Source organism: Notechis scutatus, chromosome 4, assembly GCF_049901735.1.
Source record: "Notechis scutatus isolate UNSWTSFEM ecotype Mainland chromosome 4, rNotScu1.2, whole genome shotgun sequence".
In the NCBI taxonomy this organism is placed as follows: domain Eukaryota; kingdom Metazoa; phylum Chordata; class Lepidosauria; order Squamata; family Elapidae; genus Notechis; species Notechis scutatus.
In genome coordinates, this window is record NC_142012.1 from 112,521,071 (window position 1) to 112,545,913 (window position 24,843).

General features: G+C 37.9%; 1 protein-coding gene and 1 non-coding gene across 3 annotated transcripts in view; both read left to right on the forward strand.

The window, feature by feature from the left end:
• Positions 1–1,215: 1,215 nt before the first annotated feature.
• EIF3A (eukaryotic translation initiation factor 3 subunit A) overlaps positions 1,216–24,843 on the forward strand; it is a 37,569-nt gene continuing 13,941 nt past the window's right edge. For both annotated transcript variants that reach the window (XM_026669914.2, XM_087964455.1), the window contains exons 1-17: positions 1,216–1,301; positions 5,767–5,957; positions 6,292–6,428; positions 6,766–6,929; positions 7,186–7,385; positions 9,875–10,083; positions 12,115–12,286; positions 12,532–12,636; positions 13,703–13,801; positions 14,243–14,359; positions 15,393–15,578; positions 17,785–18,132; positions 18,627–18,731; positions 18,845–18,958; positions 19,745–19,867; positions 20,654–20,807; positions 23,945–24,129. In XM_026669914.2, coding sequence (XP_026525699.2) covers positions 1,253–1,301; positions 5,767–5,957; positions 6,292–6,428; positions 6,766–6,929; positions 7,186–7,385; positions 9,875–10,083; positions 12,115–12,286; positions 12,532–12,636; positions 13,703–13,801; positions 14,243–14,359; positions 15,393–15,578; positions 17,785–18,132; positions 18,627–18,731; positions 18,845–18,958; positions 19,745–19,867; positions 20,654–20,807; positions 23,945–24,129 — 2,658 coding nt within the window. In that variant the 5' untranslated portion in view covers positions 1,216–1,252. The remainder of the gene's footprint in view (positions 1,302–5,766; positions 5,958–6,291; positions 6,429–6,765; positions 6,930–7,185; positions 7,386–9,874; positions 10,084–12,114; positions 12,287–12,531; positions 12,637–13,702; positions 13,802–14,242; positions 14,360–15,392; positions 15,579–17,784; positions 18,133–18,626; positions 18,732–18,844; positions 18,959–19,744; positions 19,868–20,653; positions 20,808–23,944; positions 24,130–24,843) is intronic.
• Positions 13,922–14,053, forward strand: LOC113414072 (small nucleolar RNA SNORA19). The gene has a single exon (XR_003371134.1). It is a non-coding gene; the product is annotated as a small nucleolar RNA SNORA19 (small nucleolar RNA).

Here is a 24,843-nt window from a genome sequence, read left to right on the forward strand (position 1 = left end):
TTTGTTTATACTGATTTTAGATGTTTTAAGTCTTTGATATACAAGTTTCTGAAATAATTAGAATTGCTTTTTCACGTGCATTAGAAGCATGAGAAAAACATTTGCGTTGCCATGTAAAACAAATATGCCATCTTTGCATACTGTGATATGCACATCATCTGACTCCATCATCCTATGTATCTCAGCATTTGATTTTAAGTGGTAAACAAATTGAAGATATTACGTGTTTGTTGAATATGAACAGACTTTCTGTACACTTGACAGCCCTGATTTATGATCCTAATTACAGAGTTTCATTTACATTGAAGCATATAGACAAATGAGGTATTAATTTTCTCAATATTTTGGTTGGGTTCATTCAGCACTCTAGGTCATGAACTTACTGTTTTGATTAAGTATTATCCATAGATAGCTGAGATTTGTTCACTAGATACACAGTAGTTATATTGTAGCTTAAGATACATTATATCACCTTGGAAATTAAAATTATTGTTTTTTTTGCAATAAAGTGCAATCCTGGCAAGGAAACTCTAGCTGTTGGTGACCATTGTGCATCACAGTAAATTAGAAATGAAGCTTTTTTAATTATTAAAGAAATAACACAAAACCATGCTTTAACTGATTTCTTGTCATAGTGGTCTGGTTCTCCAAATATACTAGACACTCATATTTTGCAAACCATAACTACTATGTTTGCATACAATGATTAATGTAACTTCATAGTTCAAGTCAGCCATTTATGGTCTAGTTAAGACTAGCCTATTGAATAGGAACCAAAGGCTTCTTCCCTAATCATGCTGGTAAATGGTAGGATAGACGCTAGTCTAGGCCAAGGCAGGTTAAATCCTCTATCCATAACCGGAAACAACTTTTATGAAGAAGCCAGTCCCAAGGAATGCAGAGATGCAATTCTGAATAATAATCCCCAGGCAGTTATTCTGAAGCCAAGTTCACCAAGTAGAAAGTAACAAGCAAACGCCCTCTGAAAATGAAGATAAAATTCAGAGCTGCACCATTCCCCCCTCCTCCCTTTTTTGACTGCCTTTGAGTTAGACTTCACTCCCGGCGACAGCCTGAACTTTCTGCACATGCGCACTTAACTCGGGGGTCACAGAGGGACCGTCTAATCAGCTCTTTTCCGGTAACGTTCCTGCGTGAGCGTCACGTGACGCCTTCCCTTTCCGGCCTCGCTTGCTGTCTGACTGGGCGCTTCTTAGGGCTCGTTGCCGCGTGAGGAGAAGCCGCCGCCATCATGCCGGTCTACTTCCAGCGGCCCGAGAACGCCCTGAAGCGGGCGAACGGTGAGTGCGAACCTCTGAAGGGTCGCTTACATGAAGGCAGAAGCCTCCTCCGTTTCTTTTTCGTTCTTCGCCTCGCCTCTGGCCGGGCTTAATGACGGGGTTTGAGGCCTAAGCTGCCACCAGACCCCTGGCCACTCCCCCGCTTCCTTGCTTGGGGAGCGCGAACTGCCAGCCATCAGTAGGAGCGAAACAGGCCATCTATCCCACGAGACATTTTAACATAAATTAGATCTTTTTGTTCTTCAGACATGGTTGACACTTGCCCTTTTATCCGAAATTTGCATTGGGAGCGTGGCCATGAGGATAATAAAACACTTTTCTTCTTCTTCTACATAACTCGCAATAAAAGCCAAGCATGAACTACGGCTGTCTCTGAGGGACCGCCGCGTTGTGCTGGTCACACTTCACTCAGGTCGATGTTTCCCCCCCTTTCTTCGTTACGGACTGCAAGTTTCAACCGCCGACCTATTAAAACGTGCTTTTCCCCTGGATATATTCAGAACTCACGTTTCTGGGGTAGCCCCTGAATCTTCGTTCCTGTTTTCTAGAAACTTGATTTATATTAGAAGACATATTGACCACATTTTTTCCAGGTTTAGTCTTTGCCTGATTAAAGGTAAAAAGTTATAAACACAGAAGGTGCAAGTCTTTTTCTTGTCTCCTATTTCAAGTCCAAATCTGCTTAATATAATATGTAATTAAAATAAAACTCGTTAGAGTTGCTATAAGGATCTGCTGACACGCTGAGACTTAAGAACAATTCTTGTTTTCCAGTAGAAAAGCCAGTAAGGTGACCACTTGGAAATCTCAAAACTAGTTCAAAGGGACAATTACTCTGTGTATTCATATTTATTTATTGTACTGTTGCAAGACGTTTATATATTTAACTGTCTTTAAATTAGAATTCATGTCTCCAGCCCTCTTCTGAGTCCTTTGTATGGCAACCTGAAAATTCCAGTAAAACAACATATGGTGTTAATATAGAGGGATATAAACACTCTTTTTAATGTATATTTTAAATTAGGATATAAACACTTTAACAAATTAAGGAACTGCTTGTAAAAAATGTATCAAAATAAGTATCCATTGTAATTTGATGGAAGTATAGGGTCATTTGCCAAAATCTGTTGTACATCTGGTACAAACTAAAATTCAGTTAGATTTTTAATTTCAGTTGGTAAAAAATAATGCCATAAATATGTTTGAGTAGTTCTATTTCATATTACTCAGTCCTTTTACCTACATTTCTCATTTTATTCATTTGTAAAAGAAACCTCATTTAGATATAACCTGCTGCAATTTGGTATTAAAAAGTTCTTGACTTCCATATTTCCTGTTTATCTTCAATACACCATACTACACAATGTGAAATACTTGAAAAATGGTGAATACAGTTTTACACAAATGCATACAGTATATAGATATGGATAAATTTTGGCTTTTGGATCTAAATCAAGGGTAGCTTATTTTTATTTTTGTCCTGCCATTTTTATCAATAACTCAATGCAGCAAATCTATCTAATTATCCTTCCGTCTATATTCTCCACAACAACAACCCTATAAGGTAAGTTTGACTGAGAGCAACTGGCCAAAAATCAGATCGGAACTAACTAGAACAATAATAAGTTATTTGCCAAATATTTGATCATAGTCTGCATTTCCAAACAGCTGTTGAGAAATTTATAGGCTTGGAAAAATTGAACTATAGTTCATTTCTATCAATATAATATCATTATAACAGCATATAAACATGTAAATTACACTATTTGGCACAAGAGAGTTATAGAACAATATTTGTTTATTACTTTAGGCCATTTTAATAATTCAGTGTGCCTTATTCAAGAGGAAATTCACCCTGTTTAATTCAGTTTAATCATAGTACAATTGAATAATTAGACATTGTTCTTATTGAACATAACACTGCAAACTTGTACAGGTTACACATACATTCAGTACTAGAGGGTGATGCCTGATTAATACAGCATTTTAAATTATAACAATTTGGATTCTATCCTGAATTAAGGGATTACAGGGACATAAAACAGGGAGGGTTTGGATTGGGCATTATGAATTATGTGTATCCAACCATTCTGTTTGTAAGCCATAGTTTAATATTTAGTATACTCTGGAATTTATCCAATTTAGTGTGGTCTGATCAAAATATGGTTTAGTAGACATGATTTAGCATGCTATGAAAACACTTTCAAAATGTCAGGTTTATGAATTGCAAATAATAAAATCTTAGAAATATGAAGAAGGGTAGCACAATCTTTGTACTTAACTAATGTAATTAGATAGCACTGGAATTCTAAAGACTAGGAAATATACCTGGACATTAAGTTTAACTATAAAAGTAGTTTGTATGGTCTATACATAATATTTATTTTTTGATGATGATTTTATAGGATTTTTCCATTATTCCTGTTAAATTTATGAAACAGAAAAGAAAAACTGCCTGTGTATGCATCTAAACTAGTTTTCCCAATTAATACATTGTGTGTATTGAACTGCAGGTCCCATTATCTTCAGCCAACATGGCAAAAATGTTTGAATGGAGCTGAATTGGAAATTATTTTTATATATTAATCGATTTCTGATGCAACACTTAAAATACTAATTGAAAATTCTGAGGGTAACAAATCAACATTCTAGGTTTTCTGCTTAAGGAAAATACAAATTCATAGCAAATTTAGCTTCTCTGTTTTTCATGCTATGTAGGCAAACACTATTACATATCCAATCTTAAAAAAGCCAGTGGGTATCTTCTAATTTTAATTTTCAATTCTTGTATGAAATAAAACAACAATTTAAATGCATTTTCCTCAACCATAGAAGCCCATAAAAATAAGATATAATTTTATCTATTTTAAAACAATATATCAGTAGTAATGACAGCAAAGTATATATTCTGACAGTTGGATAAAAGTGTCCCCCCCTCCCCCCCCAATTTATAAGCACAATACCTATTTCTACATTTGGTAGTCAGCAACGGTCAATTTCAAATTCAAAAATTCTACATTGATATTCTTTTACCTTTAATTAACAAAATACAAAAAAAAGAGTATCCAAAATTATAAAATGCGAGGAAGCTAAAGCAACATGTATGAAGACATAAAAAACAACACATGCTGGAAGAGTCTGGGGCTCACTTCCTCTTGCATGCCAACTCTTCCATTTGGCTAGGGAGAAAACAAAGTACTATTATGTCTCCCGCCCCCAAACCTCACAGAGCATATCAGAAGGATGTAATGGTTTATTGCAGTGTTCTTTAAACATGCTGCTTTCAGGATCGCTCCCATTTGTACAATTTACGGAGGACCCAAAAGAGCTTTTATTTGTATGTGTTATATTTATCCATATTTACCATATTAAAATTGATGGATTCATAAAATTGGATTATGTAAAACAATATTAAGCCCATTCAATAATATCAAAATATTTTCATTAAAAAATCCTCTATTTTTATTAAAAATTAATAAGAGTAACTTTAATTTTTTGAAAGTGTCTTTAATATCTGGCAAATAATTCTGATTTTGTAGACTATTGAGTGAGTCTTGTGTGCTTAGGAAATGCTGGACTTTAGAAACAAACATCACTAAAACCTCTTAACAGGAATTATAGAGGTAGATTTCCCCTCATCTCAGTCCCCAAAAGTAATCATCCAGAGCAGGGGTTGCCAACCTTGAGGACCTCAGGGACCACCAAACTCATCATTTTAAATCCCAGGAACACTAACCGTTCTGTGGGCGTGGCCTAATTTGTGGGTGTGGCTTGGTGGTCATGTGACTGGCTGGGCATGGCTTGTATGTAAATATAAATATTTATATAAATATTGAATTTTTTATAAAAAAGAGAAACTTTTACCCAAAATCAGGCAAAGCAGGCAGATTGAGTTGCTCACAGAATCACAGATTCGTTCAGTGATCTGTCTGTCTGCCATCGGCTAGTTCAGTCTGTCACATAAAATTTGCTTGCTGTGAGTCTGCACTGAATAATAGAACCTTCAATCCTAAGGAAGGTTAGGCTGTGCTTAAAAGCAGAGCCGGAGATCTAAAGACTGAGTAGAAAGCAAGAATCCAACCATTTCCTGCTTCCTAGCTAATCTAAATCTCCTGGCACAGCAGAACAGCTGATGGTCGGAAAAAGGGCAATTTAGCAGGCAAGTTTGCTGGGTAAGGAGTGAGTGGGCAGGAAGGGTTCCCGCGGGCCATGTGGATGGGGCAGCCTTTTGTTTCTGCGCAGCCTGGATTAATTGCTTTGGGTGGGTGCTGTGTGATTACTGTGTGACAAATCTTAAATAACCAGGATAATTATATAATTATGCTGGTTACTTACAACTGATTCTTATTTTTTATAAACAGCCTGGTGACGTTTATAGGGCTTCATTCTTTTATAGCTTAATTTTTTAAAAATTCACAAGTAGTCTTCAGTGGAATTGAGCATTAACTATTGTTCATTTTTCTAGAATTTCTTGAGGTTGGGAAGAAACAACCTGCTCTTGATGTTCTGTATGATGTTATGAAAAGTAAAAAACACCGAACATGGCAAAAGATCCACGAACCAATTATGCTAAAATACTTAGAATTGTGTGTGGACCTCCGGAAGAGCCACCTGGCAAAGGAAGGATTATATCAATATAAGAATATATGCCAGCAGGTAAAATTTTATAAAGTTTAATTATATTAATAATTGGAAAATAAATATCAGCATTTAATAAATAACATGTAGAGGTTCTGGAACATATATTTTTGATATCTTATTACATGATACAATCATTTGAAGAATAATTTGTTATGACTCATCTAGGTAGATATACTTCATATTATAATTGGTTTCTGTTATTAATAGGCTTCTTTGGAACCTGAACAATAGAACAAGGCTTTCATTGTTTTATTATTATACGAAGTTAATATATTCAAATTTGAATTTCCTACATAGATTTTGTCCCTGATTAAGAAAAGTTACTTTAGCTCTTTTTATTTTGATACAGGTGAATATTAAGTCCTTGGAGGATGTAGTACGAGCTTATTTAAAACTAGCAGAAGAAAAAACTGAAGCTGCTAAAGAAGAATCTCAACAGATGGTCCTAGATATAGAAGATCTTGATAATATTCAGACTCCAGAAAGGTAAAAGTGATGTTGACTTTTGATTACATTAATTTTGTTCCTGTTAAATATATTTATTTTTAAATGATCCTACTTGTGATCTGGTTCCTCTCACATGAAAGCCTTTACCAAACTGAATCCTTTTTCTGATTAATCTGTGTCAGATTGTATTTTAACATTTTAGTTTTGAGTCATGGCAATTTTATATCTGTACTCCCCAAAATTTGCTTTATAAGTCCTTCATAGGTGTGTTTCTGCACTGTAATTTTTCTTGATTATCACTTGATCTGTTGTAACAAGCAAGAATAATGTGATAAAATATCCAATTATACAATATAAAATACTCTTTGTTTCTTAGTGTTCTCTTAAGTGCTGTAAGTGGGGAAGATACCCAAGATCGTACTGATCGGTTGCTTTTGACTCCGTGGGTTAAGTTTCTGTGGGAATCATACAGGCAGTGTTTGGATCTTCTCAGAAACAATTCCAGAGTGGAGAGACTCTATCATGATATTGCCCAGCAAGGTAACACAAAATTTTACAATATCTTTGTGTAATATATATGTGATTGTTTGTCAACTTCTGATAGAATGACTTTCTTTTAAACAATGAATTATAATCTTTTCCTGATAAACATTTTAACAGTGCAATTTAAAAGAAAAGTCTAGCTTTTCGTTAAGAGAATAAGTGGAAGAAATAACTCCAGGTGACTGATGGCAGTAATATTTTTAGCAGGTTCATAAGTGCTAAAATATAAATTTGGAATAATTTAATCTTGCAGCTTTCAAGTTCTGTTTGCAATATACTCGTAAGGCTGAATTTCGTAAACTCTGTGACAACTTAAGAATGCATTTGGGTCAAATTCAGCGTCATCACAATCAAAGTACAGCAATCAACCTCAATAATCCAGAAAGTCAATCGATGCATTTGGAAACTAGGCTTGTACAATTGGACAGTGCTATCAGCATGGAGTTGTGGCAGGTACATACTTAATACAATATCAAAGCATTCCCATATTTCTTCACTTTCTGTCTTCATTTAATTTTAAATTCCATTTTATGCTTTGGGACATTTTATTAGCTATTGAAATCGCTTTACTATCCATTCCTGTTCTACTTAATTATTACTGTGTTTCTCCAACAATACGGCCTTCCCAATAGGAAGTCCCAGCATAATTCATTTTATAGGCATAAAATGAAATTAAGCCCCCCCCCCCAAATTAAGGCCTATATTAAAACATGCAAAATGGGGGGGAATGGCAGGGGGGGCCTTGCCGTTAGGAAGTACTTTTGTTGCACACCCGGATATGGTGCTGCCTGCGTTGACCTCGGCGTTGGTGGGGCACTTTGTATCGGGAGACCTGCCACCATTGCTTTCCCTTCTCCCCATGCTGCTGCTGCATTTAGAGCAACGCCGCGGTGTTGGGCAAAGCCACGCGGCGTTGGGCGCAGCCACGCATGGTCAGTCAGGGCTCCTCCCTGCAACCGGAGCCCGGCGGAGACACTCGGCTTCAGGCGCTCCTGTCACCGCCTTCCTGGGCATCGTTTGAAGGCAAAGCCCATTCTTTTAAAAACGACGCCCTACTACCGATACGACAAAGCCTCCCCTGCCTGAGAGGGCAACCCAACCCCACGTGGGGAGGCGAATCTCCCGGGGCCGCAGTGCAGGATCGGCCCACCCCTGGAGAAGCGCCCAGCCGCCATCCCTGCCTGGCACCAGGCAGAGCGCGAAGAGCTTCGCCTGGGGCGCCCAGTGCAGCTGACAGGTGGGCCCTCCTGCCCAGGCGGCGGAGCTCTGACCAAGGCAGCGAGCGCCTCCCCGCCAAGCCCTCTGCTCATCCCACCAGGGCCATGCTGGAGCCGGGCTGGGCAGAGCCAGGAAAGCGAGCTGCGGGTGCATGCCCGCCTGCCAAGCGAAAGAGCCAGGCAGACCCAAGCTTGGCTTCCTTCCCAAGTCCCTCCAGCCCAACCCCGAAGGGGCCACCGGGAGAGGCTGCCCGAGGCAGTGATAGCGCCCACCCGTCCATGGACAGGGAGGTGAGGTGACGGCAGCGCTGCTTCCCTGGCCGGCGGGTGTGGCGGAGAGAGCCCGAAGCCAACCATCCCTTCCACCCCTCTCCCAGCACATCCCCGTCCCCACGCATCTCCAAACGTGCCGGCAGCTCCAAACGCTGCATGGGCATCGGGTAGAGGCGCTCACTCGGCGGGGCTCAGCTTGGAGGAGGACGCGGCGTGGGCCGTCTCCTTGCCTCCCTGTCCACGGATGGGTGGGCACTATCACTGCCTCGGGTGGCCTTTCCCGGTGGCCCCTTTGGGGTCGGGCTGGAGGGACTTGGGAAGGAAGCCAAGCTTGGGTAGGCCCGGCTCTTTCGCTTGTTGTTTAAATTGCTCATGGCTTCTAAGGCAAAGGAAAAAGGCTGTGAAAAGAATGGGAGGAGAAAGGATAGTGGAGAAATTTCAGAGAAAACGGAAGGTGGACTCGGAAGATGACTGTGGAAGAGATCGCAGTGATGGGAACTAAAATACTAAGAAAGCAGTAGGCAGGCTCCTAGGTTTCTGAAGCAGAATCATTGTAAAAGTTAGGAGCTGCCAATAAAACTTCAACATAGAGATAGAGTAACTTCTGTAAGGGGAAAAAAGAACCCTAGACAGTGGGCAGGAGAAGATTGTTGTAAATTATTTGGAGGGTTGACAGATAAGAGTTTAGAAGCATTAGGATTTTTAAAACCTGTTCTTATCCTCTCAAAACCAAAGAGCATTTGATGCCTTGGGACATAACCTCTCTCCTACTTAGCTTACATTTACAGCCCTCTCTAAAAAAGTTAAACATTCGCAATTCTGTGTTAGTGCTCCAGCCATCTTCCTTCCAGGAGTTCTGCCTCAGAGCCTGGAGTTATTCTGAACTCTTAATTGCATTTTTTAAAAAAATATTTTTTTTAAAAAAAATTATTATCCTGCTTTTATTATTTTTACAAATAAAGTTGGCAGACATCCAACACATCTTCATCCTTCTATTTTTCCCAAAACAACAACCCTATGAGGTGAATAGGGCTAAAAGAGAGTGATTGACCCAAGGTCAGCCAACTGCCGTTTCAAGGCTGAGGTGGGATTATAACTCATGGTCTTCCTGTTTTCAGCCTGGTACTTAACCACTAGACCAAATTGGCTCTATTCAGTTGAATACTGTGAGAGTGTGCAATATATTTCTCAATTTGAGGTTGATTATTCTTTCCTAACCATTGCCTTTATCAATGGACAAGGCAATGATAAGTGATGAATTAATTCCATGCGTGCAAATTTCAGTGCTAAAAATAAATGGATGTACAATTTATTTGTAATGGAGGTTTTCCAAATAAATGTGCTTAGATTCAAGTAGTAATAATCAACATATGTATATTAATAGATCTATTAGTGTGTGATATTCCTTAGTTTTTTTCCTGGTGGTAATTTGACATATAGTCTTTTTTTTAGGAAGCTTTTAAAGCAGTGGAAGATATACATGGGCTATTTTCCTTATCCAAAAAGCCACCAAAGCCCCAGCTGATGGCAAATTATTACCACAAAGTTTCTACAGTGTTTTGGAAATCAGGAAATGCCCTCTTTCATGCATCTACACTTCATCGTCTTTATCATCTTTCAAGAGAAATGCGAAAAAATCTCACACAAGAGGAAATGCAGAGGTGGGGAAAATCCATGGCTTGGAGCAATTTTGTTTTTGGAATCATTAATAGCAGTTTTGAACTTCCATTTAGCTATATCCAATATTATTTCAGTGGACTTTATAATAAACAACAATGAAATTTTTTCTGCTCTGTTCCTTGCATATACAGGTGAAACTCGAAAAATTAGAATATTGTGCAAAAGTTCATTTATTTCAGTAATGCAACTTAAAAGGTGAACCTAATATATGAGATAGACTCATTACATGCAAAGCAAGATAGTTCAAGCCGTGATGTGTCATAATTGAGATGATTATGGCTTACAGCTCATGAAAACCCCAAATCCACAATCTCAGAAAATTAGAATATTGTGAAAAGGTTCATTTATTTCAGTAATGCAACTTAAAAGGTGAACCTAATATATGAGATAGACTCATTACATGCAAAGCAAGATAGTTCAAGCCGTGATGTGTCATAATTGAGATGATTATGGCTTACAGCTCATGAAAACCCCAAATCCACAATCTCAGAAAATTAGAATATTGTGAAAAGGTTCAATATTCTAGGCTCAAAGTGTCCCACTCTAATCAGCTAATTAAGCCATAACACCTGCAAAGGGTTCATGAGCCTTTAAATGGTCTCTCAGTCTGGTTCAGTAGGAATCACAATCATGGGAAAGACTGCTGACCTGACAGTTGTGCAGAAAACCGTCACTGACGGTTCCATAAGGAGGGAAAGCTTCAAAAGGTAATTGCAAAAGTAGTTGGATGTTCCCAAAGTGCTGTATCAAAGCACATTAATAGAAAGTTACGTGGAAGGGAAAAGTGTGGAAGAAAAAGGTGCACAAGCAGCAGGGATGACCAGCCCGGAGAGGATTGTCAGGAAAGGGCCATTCAAAAGTGTTGGGGACTTTTACAAGGAGTGGACTGAGGCTGGAGTCAGTGCATCAAGAGCCACCACACACAGACGGATCCTGGACATGGGCTTCAAATGTCATATTCCTCTTGTCAAGCCGCTCCTGAGCTAAAGAAAAACAGACCTGGTCTGTTGCTTAGTGGTCCAAGGTTCTCTTTTCTGATGAGAGCAACTTTGTGAAGTTTCCACAGTCTGTGTTGATTTGGGGAGCCATGTCATCTGCTGGTGGTCCACTGTGCTTCATTAAGTCCAGGGTCAACGCAGCCGTCTACTAGGAGATTTTGGAGCACTTCATGCTTCCTTCCGCAGGCGATCTTTATGGGGATGCTGACTTCATTTTACAGCAGGACTTGGCATCTGCCCACACTGCCAAAAGCACCAAAACCTGGTTCAGTGACCGTGGGATTACTGTGCTTGATTGGCCAGCAAATTCGCCTGACCTGAACCCCATAGAGAATCTATGGGGCATTGCCAAGAGAAAGATGAGAGACATGAGACCGAACAATGCAGAAGAGCTGAAGGCCACTATTGAAGCATCCTGGTCTTCCATAACACCTCAGCAGTGCCACAGGCTGATAGCTTCCATGTCACTCCGCATTGAGGCAGTAATTGCTGTAAAAGGGGCCCAAACCAAGTACTGAGTACATATGCATGTTTATACTTTTCAGAGGTCCGATATTGTTCTATGTGCAATCCTTGTTTTATTGCTTGCGTGTAATATTCTAATTTTCTGAGATTGTGGATTTGGGGTTTTCATGTAAGCCACAATCATCACAATTATGACAAATCACGGCTTGAACTATCTTGCTTTGCATGTAATGAGTCTATCTCATATAATAGTTTCACCTTTTAAGTTGCATTACTGAAGTAAATGAACTTTTGCACGATATTCTAATTTTTCGAGTTTCACCTGTACCTAATGGTGCTCAGGAAAGCCCAAAAAGATAAAAAGATATATGGTTGGAGGAGAGAAATAAATAGATTGTGCTGATACGTGCATGCTATTGGCATAATGAGTGCACTGTTTCAGCTAAAGAAATATAGAGGTAGGAGAGTGGAAGACACGTTCTTAACTTTTTAGATGTAAACAATAGGGATCCTATGCCAAATCATCTTATTTCTGTCTTTTGTCTTTAGGATGTCAACAAGAGTGCTTTTGGCTACTCTGTCAATTCCAATAACTCCTGAAAGAACTGACATTGCTCGGCTTTTGGACATGGATGGCATAATTGTTGAAAAGCAACGCCGATTGGCAACATTGTTAGGACTTCAGGCTCCGCCTACTCGTATTTCTCTTATTAATGATATGGTAAGTACTTTCCATAAACATGTTTAGGTTGCTAGTTTATGTTATGCAGACTTTATTTGCAGGAAGTGTCATTTTAATCCTTCCAGCATATAGACATGTTGAATTATTTGTAAATTACAATATGCTTAATATCAATACCGGTGCATTGTAATCTTAAGTATTAAAATATGCCTGCATGTACACATGAAACCCTATCTGAGAAAAGTCATTGATGTTAACAATTGTTTTTAATTCATGTTTCATAGGTGAGATTTAATGTGGTTCAATATGTCGTCCCAGAGGTAAAAGAACTTTATAACTGGCTTGAGGTAGATTTTCATCCACTGAAGTTATGTGGCCGCGTATGCAAGGTAAGATTTTGAGACAGGTGCCAATGCAAATTATGGTTTATAGTGAATGATTTTTTTATTACTTTGAACTGTGCAAAAAAGAGTGTTAGATCTTGATTATTATGTGATTTTTTTCTTATTGTTTAACTTATACAGCTTCCCATCTCAACGGTGAACCTAGGCTAAGTCTCATATTGATCCTATATATTGCTTGATAGATTTTCTTTTTAAAAGCCTGTAAATGAAACAGTTTTTACTGTTGCCAATTCTTCAATATGTTTTCATTTTAAGAAATTACCTCTTCTAAATTTATGCATAGCATTCAGAAGTGTTTATTAATAAATGAAATGTTACAGTTGGTACTGAATCAAAGTTGCCAAGGTTGGAGACCCCTGCTTTAATTCTTTACTGTATTGATAGAGGGGATTTAGGAAAAACGATCGCAAGATTTTATGTTTCATTACTATTCATGGAAATAGCAGTTATCTTTTGTTCACCAGTATATTGTACTTCTGACATCTAGAATTCCTTCACAATTGCAGAATACAGTATATGTCTGTTTTTTCCCTTAAGATTTATTAAATAATAGATAATGGTTATTTAGTGTATCATATATATATAGTAATTTCCAATAATATATACACATAACACATTTAAACTAGATCCTTGTTGAAATAGTGAAATTACTATTAGCACTGAACTAATTAATATTGGTTACCTTAAGTGCTGATTTTCCTAGAAAATGTTATGCATATTTTTCAGTGATTGTCTCAGTTTGCATTAATTTTCATTTTGAGGCGTGTTCCTATGTAGAGCAGTTGTAGCATATCAAGTGAGAAGCAAGTGCATCATTCATATGTGTATCATTTGTGTGCGCTCTTCTCTCTTTGTGTGTGTGTGGGGGGGAGGGGGGGCAGGTGGAGGAAGAGAGATTTGCATGAATGATAACCTGGCCAAGATTTACAGAATTTTCACTGTTGTTGTAATATGAGTGCATTATTGGAAATAAATAGTTTGAGCAATCTAGTAAGAAAAACCTATCTAAATCAATCCTACTCCCATTCACTGGTGCACTGGTTCTATGCAGGTTTTAAACTGGGTAAGAGATCAATCTGAGAAAGAGCCAGAATTGCAATTATATATTCCTCATCTGCAAAACAACACCATCCTTAGACTACTTCAGCAGGTATGGTTGTAAACAATACTTTTAAAATATTGACTTGTAATTGTAAACATTTTCACTATGCGTCTTCAATATATCATATTAATTTATGTATCTGAATGCATTAAAGGTATTTTGATTCTAAAGCACATATCATTGACCTGCTTCCTTTGCACTGGTAAGCAGTGTTATTTCTGGTGTGCTAAAGGGAGATTGTGAAGGCTAATTAGCAGCTTTGCTTCATTTAGAATTGCTGCCAGTCTCCTTCATACATGGTTGTTGCTCAAAATAGTGAAGGTTTTTAAAAAAATAAATGGCAATTGCTAATATCAAGTATTATTTATATTTGAATAATTATTCTTGATCTTGAAGTTCTTAAAGTTGATTGAGTTCTTTAAAATTTTTGAGTGTTTGGAAACTGGTATGATTTATTGGAAGGAGATGAATATTTCTGTATTTTTTCAGGTGGCTCAAATTTATCAAAGCATTGAATTTTCTCGCTTGATAACTTTGGTTCCTTTCGTGGATGCTTTCCAACTAGAACGTGCCATTGTTGATGCAGCCAGACACTGTGATTTACAAGTGAGTGATATGGACAAGAGTCAGATATTTGCGTATATTTGTTTTTCTTTAAATCTGAATTTTTCATTATTAAAAACAGAAAGTAGCAGGTATTACATCTTACTGTCAGCTCTCCCAGGTAAACCAGACAGGAAACATAACTGGGTGAGCTAATTCTATTTTATTGTAAGACTACATTAACAGAATCTTGCAAGTCCCATCACTTTCAGCTACCTGATCAATTAGAGTGGGTCTTTCCTAAATTTCTTCCTTTGATCTTAAGCAACTGAGGGCTACCACTTCTACCTGATAATTTCCTAGACAACATCTCTCCCCCTCATTCATCAAGGTCATTCTCACATACCTTTATACTTATGAAACCCAAACAAGCAGTTTCAGTATATTTTGTTTAAGTGGAAAAAGATATAAAGCAAAAGCCCATCACTCTGAATTATCTTCTGCCTACTAAAGTAATGAAAAATATGGATAATCCAAATGAGTTCCCCAACTAATGATATTTAGAAGTAAAAATGAATATAATTGCAATATCTTCCTGAATAAACTTTATTTTTAACTCCTTATTTCTGGCAGCATAGTTAGAAAGTGGAGCTGCAATTTTTAAGCTGTAATTCTTTGTTTTATGGTATACTTATTCAGTGGAACTCAATAAATTATTACTGAATGTACATGCATAGAATCCTGTTAGTTGGTTAAATAGACATTAACCTTGCCAAAAATGTGTGTGTTGGAGAAGGTAGAATGTTTATTTTAGATGTCTGTTGACATGCATGTTATTTAAAAGCAGAATATTTTATTTTAAAATTAGGTTTTCCATGTGCATGTTTGGATAACAAAAAATAGAACAGAACTTAGTGCTTAAATAATATGTCAATGTATTAACTGTTTTTCAAATGAATTCTTAGCATCAAGAGCAGTAATATAGCAATTGCAATAGCACTTAGACTTATATACAGCTTCACAGTGCTTTTGCAGCCCTCTCTAAGCAGTTTACTGTTTTTGACTTACTGATTTTTACTGACTTTACTTTTTAAAGGTTCGCATTGATCATACTACCCGAACATTAAGTTTTGGGTCCGATTTAAACTATTGCACCCGAGAAGATGCTCCTCTTGGACCTCAGCTGCAGAGCATGCCCTCTGAGCAGATTAGGAACCAGCTGACGGCCATGTCATCTGCACTTGCAAAGGCTCTAGAATTTATTAAGCCACCTCATCTATTGGTAAATCATAGCTTTTGGTCTGCTTTTTAAAAGTATTGTGTACCTTGGGAAAGCTTTGATGTGTTCAATTATGATTAGAGTGCTGTTTTTCCTTCTAATTCACATTTCTTGTTTCTCTAGTAAATTGGGGTCCTTCCCATGATTTTAGTCCCAATGGGTAAAGCTCACACTTGGGAAATAAAAAGAAGATGAAATGAATTATTTTAAGATTTTTAAATGCCATCTCAGATTAATTATGATAAGATAACCTTTATTATTTTTTATTCTGCGCACACTGGCACACATTAAAAATGCTGCCCGCTGTAAAAAAAAAAGTGTGTGCGCGCGCACACACTCGTCCATTTTGAATACATAGCAGAAAGAGGAAACTTAAGGCTTCACAAGATCAATACTATATTGAACAAAACTGTGACTGAATCTAGATGTTCTTCTGATACCAGGAAGCCCCCTCCCAGAAGCTAACAAGGGAAACGGGTCATGGAGAGGAGATGTAACGTCCCAGACAATCCTGTAGACCCTGATCAAGCAGAGTTTATATGCTATGCCCTGGGTAGAACAGAGTGAACTGACAATAATCTTTTGGTAAATAAAACTACCAATTGAGTCAATAAAATTATATTTTAGTAGAAGATGGTGGCTGCCTTAGTGAACTTGAGGACAGACTTCATTGTACTTTCAAAATTCAGGACTGTCATAATAGGCCAACATAAAGATCAAAGGGTCAACAAAAGTTCTCATTCTTTGGGTTAAAATTGCAGCTAGGACCTGGATTGCCGTTGTTAAACAAAGTGGTTATAAAGTGTGATGTCATGTGACTTTATCGTGTAGCAACAGCAGCCTCAAGCAGACCTGGTTGCCATTGTAACCCCAAAATGTGTGGGGAAAACCTGAATTACACCATTTGTAAGTCAGAGATAAAGAGTAATAAAGAATGAAGCTACTGTCTCAGGCATAATACAGGGAAGCTATTCTATTTGCTATTCTACTTCAGGCAACAAAATACTTGGGGCCTTCCTGAAAGGTGGGAGGAGGAAGGAGGAATGTAGAAGAGTAACGATCTAGAACAATTACAGGTAGTGCTACAGGTGGTCCTTACTTGCAACCATTTGTTTAGTGACTGTTCAAAGTTACCATGGCACTGAAAAAGTGACTTTTAACCATTTTTCAGACTTACAACCATTGCAATATCCAGAGTCCTTCAAAATGTAATTCATGGACTTAACTCTAAAAGAATCAAGAAATACACAGTAGAGAAGAGTTCATTCTTATTGGTAACTAATCAATGTGTACAGTAAAATAATATCATATATTATTTGCACATTTTAATGAATTTCCTAAAAGCTTTCAGTTAGGTTTTTGCTTTGATGGGCAAATTTGGAACTGTGATAAATTTTCTCAGGACTTTTGCAAATGGTTGCAATGGTTGGCCCACAGCTGTTTTAGAGTTCCATTTTACTGGAATTCCGTCATCCATCCATTTTCTACAGGATACTTCTTACCACTCCTGTTTAACTTTGTGGTTTTTCTAGCAGTTGGGCATATTTCCAAACAAAGCTGTTTCCTAAGTCTAAAGCCTCTGAATATTAACTTTTATTAGAGAAAATATGGGAGATGGCATTCTAATTGAAATTTCTAAGTAAGCAGCAATATTGTATTAGAGAAAGTGATTTTAAAAATATTTTTATAACTTGATACGGATATATTATGGTTTTTCCATTTCCAAATGATTGACAAATTACTGTGATTTCAGTTATTTATTGGAAATCAGATCCTTGAATGATATTGCTCCAGATATCTCTGTACATTAAAATTAATTAGCATCTGATTATTTATTATACCTCTGCCTTTTTACTTATGAAAACTATGACTTACAAGAATGAAAAGAAAAACATAAAACACGATTTTTAAACTAATCCACTTAAAATCAGTGAATAGCTAACGCTGAGTAAAAGAGATGCATTTTTGCCATTGTTACAAAGATGGGAGCTACACTTACATACCTTCCTAGAGAGAGCATTCTATAGCTTAGCAACAACACAGGAAACAGCCTGATTTGTTAGAAAACTCAGATTATAGCAACAAAATCTTCAAAATCGCCTTTTCTGCTGAACTAAATAAATAGTATTGTTCTGAGTTTTAGTAATGTATATTGTCTCTTGTAGCATTTGAATCTCAAAAAATAATCCTGTTGTTAACTTTTATTCAGCTAGAAAAGGAAGAACATCATCAACAGGCAGTTACAGCTTACTTAAAAAATTCAAAGAAAGAACATCAGCGTATCCTTGCTCGCAGGCAAACTATTGAAGAAAGAAAGGAACGTCTTGAGAGTTTGAACATTCAGCGTGAAAAAGAAGAGCTGGAGCAGCGTGAAGCTGAACTCCAAAAGGTTCGCAAAGCTGAAGAAGAGAGACTGCGCCAGGAGGCAAAAGAGCGTGAAAAGGAGCGTATTCTGCAGGAACATGAGCAAATTAAAAAGAAAACTGTTCGGGAACGTTTGGAGCAGATTAAGAAGACAGAGCTGGGAGCCAAGGCCTTCAAAGATATTGATATTGAGGTAAGGAGGGTTATTTTTGTGTGGTAATGAGTTAATTTTTAATTTATGGCCTGGCCTCCTGTTAAGGGCAATTTTTTCAAACAACTGCACTGTCTGTGTCATGCTGCCTGAAATCTTTTCATTTAGGAATAAAAGGATTGTAACTCAAAGCAAGTTTTCTGTTTCTACTATGCTAACATGAAGAAGATGATCTAGCAGCTTCAGAGTTTGGGGTTTCAGACTTGTGCTATTCCAGCATTTATTCCTGATTCTTCCTAAAGTGTGTATTCCCAGTTGCTTGTCTTTCATCTTGTCTGGATTAGGTTTCCTAACTTTAAAGTGTTTCCCCAAATTTGACTTAAGGTACTACATTCTATATAATAAAATAATTGATAAGTATATTAAATGTTTAAGGAAAAACACTAAATTTATTGTGGGAAATACAGCGTATTTAAACTACAGAAATGTTTTCATCACCTTTAGAAATCTTTTTTTGTTTTATTTATTATTGGTAGGATCTTGAAGAATTGGATCCAGACTTCATTATGGCAAAACAGGTTGAACAGCTTGAAAAAGAAAAGAAGGAATTGCAAGAGCGTCTGAAGAATCAGGAGAAAAAGGTAAAAGCTGGTATAGATGTAGGCAGAAAACAGCAGCAGTTACAACTAAACTGAAAATGTTTTTGTTTTCTCAACCTTTAAGAGAATAAATCAACTTTTTTTTTTAAATCTAGATTGACTATTTTGAAAGAGCAAAACGTTTAGAAGAAATTCCACTGATTAAGACTGCCTATGAAGAACAAAGAGTCAGAGATATGGATCTTTGGGAACAGCAAGAAGAAGAAAGGGTAAGATTTTTTGAGAGCTTGCTTATTTGAGAAGCAATTCTTGGTAATAACATTATTTTTCTAGTAAACTTCAATTCAAGTTAATTTGCTTGTCCTCTAGCAACATTTCATGGACAAAATCATTGTTACTGCAAGCATTGGAAAATTCTAGTCTCTTTGGAATTTTGTCAGCACAGAATGCATGTCTTCTAACAGAATAAATTAAGCAAGCTATAAGTAAATTAACTTCATTGCTATAAAGTTTCTCCAATGAAATATATGGCATAATGGCTAAAATTATGTACTTAATGCAAAACTATAAGTACATATACAGGTAGTCCTTGACTTAGGATCACAATTGGGACTAAAACGTTTGTCGCTCAGCGATGTAGTTAAGTTTGCTGATTTTATGACCTTTTTGCTGCATTAATTAAAGAAATCCAGCTCTCCCCCTTGACTTTGCTTGTTAGAAGCCCCCTGGGAGAGTCACAAATTGCAATCACGGGACCCAGGTTTCTGCAACGGTTGTAAATTCTTGCTGGTTGTCACCCGTATTTTAATCATGTAATCCTGGAGTGACTGCAATGGTCATAAAGTGGACTGGTTGTAAATCACTTTTTTTCAGTGCCATCATAACTCTGAATGATTGCTAAAGAAATAGTCATAAGTCAAGGACTACATGTTAGCAGACCCCTCAATGTTTTCTTCAGTGTGAAACTTAGTCTGCTAAATTTTAGGCATTGGAACCTAAACATCATATTCAACAGTATATTGACTTGATTTGATTTGACTTTGAATGTGTTACAGATCACCACCATGCAACAGGAACGTGAAAAGGCTCTTGAGCATAAGAATAGAATGTCACGGATGATAGAAGACAGTGAATTTTTTATAACTAGGCTCAAGACTGCAAGGAGATCAGTTTATGAGGTACATTTAATTTTTTCCTAATTGTAATCCTACATATGGGATCTTTTAGTACAGTCATAAATTAGAATGGTCAGGCAATATCTTAAAAAATCAGCACTAGGTTTGACATTTAAGGCATTAGCTCAGCCAAAATTGGCTAGAGTTGCTTCCAACATTCCCTGTTTGTATTTTTATTTGAGTGTTTATTGTACATTCAGGAGAACATGCAACTTTTACAAAAAAACACCCAGAGTTACCTTGAAGTAAGATAGGTGATCAATCAATAAATAATAAAGTATAAATTAAAATGATGGGTTTTGACAGACTTTCAAAATTCTCTTATAGTACTACATTCTAGTACTATAATTTCTTTGCCTTTAAAGGTTAACAGAAAGGTTCCTCAATTCATTTTCCCATCCTGCAGATGGGGCGGTGGCTTGGAAAGCTGCATTCAGTTCTTGAGTTATACCACCTATATTTGAAATCTATTTTATATACTGTCATGCAACAAAAAATCATGAATATTATTTATAAAATCACATGAGTTTACTTTGTGTGGACAGTTCATAGTATGTTTACCTACATTTGGTTGTCTGTTACTTCACATCTTATTGTTACAAGAATGTAAACAGCACTTGTTTTCTTGTTTGGCTTTGTAAATAACTAGCTCTCCAAGTGGATAGAATCGCAGTGTATTTTTATCACCATCTGCAAAGCTAGAAAGTAATTTGGCATATATCCATATTTGATCTTCTGTGTACTGCTTGTACTATTTCTGTAGTTCCAGATTAAGTATTGTTGTTTCAGGAAAAACTTAAACAATTTGAAGAAAGATTAGCAGAGGAAAGATGTAATCGTTTAGAGAAACGTAAGAGAGAGCGCAAAGAAGAAAGACGCATTACTTACTATCGAGAGAAAGAGGAGGAAGAACAAAGATTACAAGAGGAGAAGATGCTTAAAGGTAAATGCTGAAAAGTTCTTCCTAAAATAACATTCTATCCTCCTCATTCTATTTATACAGATCTTATATACTGCTCAAAAAAATAAAGGGAACACAAAAATAAGACATCCTAAATCTGAATGAATGAAATATTCTTATTAAATACTTTGTTCATTACATAGTTGATGTGCTGACAACAAAATCACACAAAAATTATCAATGGAAATCAAAGTTAGCAACCCATGGAGGTCTGGATTTGGAGTTACACTCACAGTGGAAAAAAACACTACAGGCTGATCCAACTGTGATGTAATGTCCTTAAAACAAGTCAAAATGAGGCTCAGTAGTGTGTGTGGCCTCCATGTGCCTGTATGACCTCCCTACAATGCCTGGGCATGCTCCTGATGAGGTTGCGGATGGTCTCCTGAGGGATCTCCTCCCACACCTGGACTAAAGCATCCCCCAACTCCTGGACAGTCTGTGGTGCAACATAGCGTTGGTGGATGGAGCAAGACATGATGTCCCAGATGTGTTCAATTGGATTCAGGTCTGGGGAATGGGTGGGGCAGTCCATAGCATCAATGCCTTCGTCTTGCAGGAACTGCTGACACACTCCAGCCGCATGAGGTCTAGCATCGTCTTGCATTAGGAGGAACCCAGGGCCAACCGCACCAGCATATGGTCTCACAAGGGATCTGAGGATCTCATCTCGGTACCTAATGGCAGTCAGGCTACCTCTGGCGAGCACATGGAGGGCTGTGCGGTCCCCTAAAGAAATGCCATCCCACACCATTACTGACCCACTGCCAAACCGGTCATGCTGGAGGATGTTGCAGGCAGCAGAACGTTCTCCACGGCATCTCCAGACCCTGTCACGTCTGTCACGTGCTTAGTGTGAACCTGCTTTCATCTGTGAAGAGCACAGGGTGCCAGTGGCGAATTTGCCAACCTTGGTGTTCCCTGGCAAATGTCAAACATCCTGCACGGTGTTGGGCTGTAAGCACAAGCCCCACCTGTGGACGTTGGGCCCTCATACCACCCTCATGGAGTCTGTTTCTGACTGTCTGAGCAGCCACATGCACATTTGTGGCCCGCTGGAGGTCATTTTGCAGGGCTCTGGCAGTGCTCCTCCTGTCCCTCCTTGCACAAAGGTGGAGGTAGCGGTCCTGCTGCTGGGTTGTTGCCCTCCTATGGCCTCCTTCACGTCTCCTGATGTACTGGCCGGTCTCCTGGTAGCGCCTCCATGCTCTGGACACTACACTGACAGACCCAGCAAACCTTCTTGCCATAGCTCGCATTGATGTGCCATCCTGGATGAGCTGCACTACCTGAGCCACTTGTGTGGATTGTAGACTCCGTCTCATTCTACCACTAGAGTGAAAGCACCGCCAGCATTCAAAAGTGACCAAAGCATCAGCCAGAAAGCATAGGAACTGAGAAGTGGTCTGTGATCACCATCTGCAGAACCACTCCTTTATTGGGGATGTCTTGCTAACTGTCTATGCTTTCCACCTGTTGTCTATTCCATTTGCACAACAGCATGTGAAATTGATTGTCAGTGTTGCTACCTAAGTGGACAGTTTGATTTCACAGAAGTGTGATTGACTTGGAGTTACATTGTGTTTTTTAAGTGTTCCCTTTATTTTTTTGAGCAGTGTATTTCTTAATAGTAATTTTGCATATTTTTTTGGATAGATGTGTGTCATGGCAGCTACTAGAAGTAGACATTTGTTCAGGGTATCTCACAAATCAGAACAGAGATAGTCTTTGCTTCACTACCATTTATTTAGTGCCTGTTCAAAGTTATGGCACTAAAAAAAAGCAACTTACAACCAGTTTTATTTATTTATTTTTATTTATTTATTTGATTTGCCAATTGTTTACAAGATAATAAGTATAAGTGTATGCATAGTTGTGAATACATGAAATGGGTACATATAAGAAAAATAAAAGAAGAATAAGAGAAACAATAGGACAGGGACGGTAGGCACGTTGGTGCGCTTATGCACGCCCCCTACAGACCTCTTAGGAAAGGGGTGAGGTCAATAGTAGACAGTCTAAGGTTAAAGTTTTTGGGGTTTGGGGAAGAAACTACAGAGTCGGGTAGAGTATTCCAGACATTGACCACTCTATTGCTGAAGTCGTATTTCCTGCAATCAAGTTTGGTGCGGTTAACCTTGAGTTTGTATCTATTGTGTGCTCTTGTGTTGTTATGGTTGAAGCTGAAGTATTCATTGACAGGTAGGACATTGCAATGTATGATTTTATATACCATGCTTAAATCAGACCGAAGACGGCGTAATTCAAGGTTTTCTAGTTCTAGAATTTCAGTTCTAGATAGGTATCATAGGTATCAGTTCTTATACCTATGACCCTTGCAGAGTTCCCGGAGTCACGTAATTGTCATATGAGTGCTTGGCAACTGTCAAGGTCACTGTGTCCATGATCACGTGATTGTCATTTGTAAGTCAGATATGCTTAACTCAGTGCCTGTCATTTCTCATCATAGGTAGCCCATTTATAAGTGTGAGTTCCAACTTATTTGAGTTAAAGGCAGCTAGAAATGGAACCTGGGGACTGTCTATTTTGCTCAAATGTTCTTACTGAATTACTTATATAGGGAAATATATATATAAAATTGCTACAGTAATAGCAATAGCACTTAGACTTATATACCGTTTTATAGTGCTTTCCAGCCCTCTCAAAGCAGTTTACAGAGTCAGTATATTTCCCCCAACAATCTGGGTCCTCATTTTACCCACCTCTGAAGGATGGAAAGCTGAGTCAACCTTGAGCCTGGTGGGATTCGATCTATCAAATTGCAATAGGAGTAGCTTGCAGTACTGCACTCTAACCACTGCGCCACCGAGGCTCCCTAGGAGAGTAGGAGAGGTCCATTAAAATATATTAGGGTTAATTGCAAATAGCAATTTTTTTGAAGCTACAAAAATAAAAAAAATGAATTAACGGGCTAGATTTAGATTGAGCCACACATCCTTAACTATTATTCACAAAATTGAATTTATTAAAGCTAACTTTCAAGCAGTGTAAGGGTGTAAGGGTGAAGTGATGTTCAAATCAGTACATTTGAAGATGAAATACCCATTTTTAATCCAAAATGGGAAGTTGTTTTATTATTTTTATGATTGTTTGGACAGAGCAAGAAGAGAAAGAACGTATTGAACGTGAAAAACGTGAACAAGAAATGCGGGAATATCAGGAACGTGTTAAAAAACTAGAAGAGGTGGAAAGAAAGAAACGTCAAAGGGAATTAGAAATTGAAGAGCGGGAGCGTCGTCGTGAAGAGGAGAGGCGGAATCTTGACGATCCACTTTCACGGAAGGTAAATAATTCTAATGAACTGGATTTTTCTGGAAAGCATATATTTATATACTATACATTTCCAGTTCAAATATTCTGATTAGAAATCATACGGCTTCTATGCTATTTAAACCTTAGCTTACTTTACAAATGTATTGATACAGTATATATTTATGCAAGGATTATTCAAAATAATATCAGATATTGTTCTGTTGTTGATTTAAACAAAGATATTATTCAGTACATTGATACCTTGACTGTCAACCCTGAAGCTGACCTGGCTGTGGCCATTTTCCGTAGTTTTCTATAGGAATTTTTCTTCATATGGCTTCAGGCTTGACCCAGCCTGGAGCTGAGGGGGGCGTAGAGATAATTGAGGTTTTGTAGCCAAAATAAAATAGTTCTCTTATGAACCAAGAGCATTCCAGCAGATGGCTGGCCAGAGGAGGAGAAGAAAAGTAATCAGGCAACCAGCCAGCACCCAGATTAGACAATGTGACATTGTTTGGGAAAACAGGAAACTTTCAGTTTTTAATGAGGTGGAAAATGTGGGATCTCTCAGAGTTGGTTTTCCATCAGTCTGTGCCAAGATCATATCTCCCAGTAAAACTGTTTGAGGAATCAACCTGCCTTGGAGTTCTGTTTGCAATGAGTGTATTTCTTGTAACCCTCACATTGACTTTGTGTCAAGGTTCCCACAGATGATCCCAGGCAAATCAGAACTCCGAGGCTACTT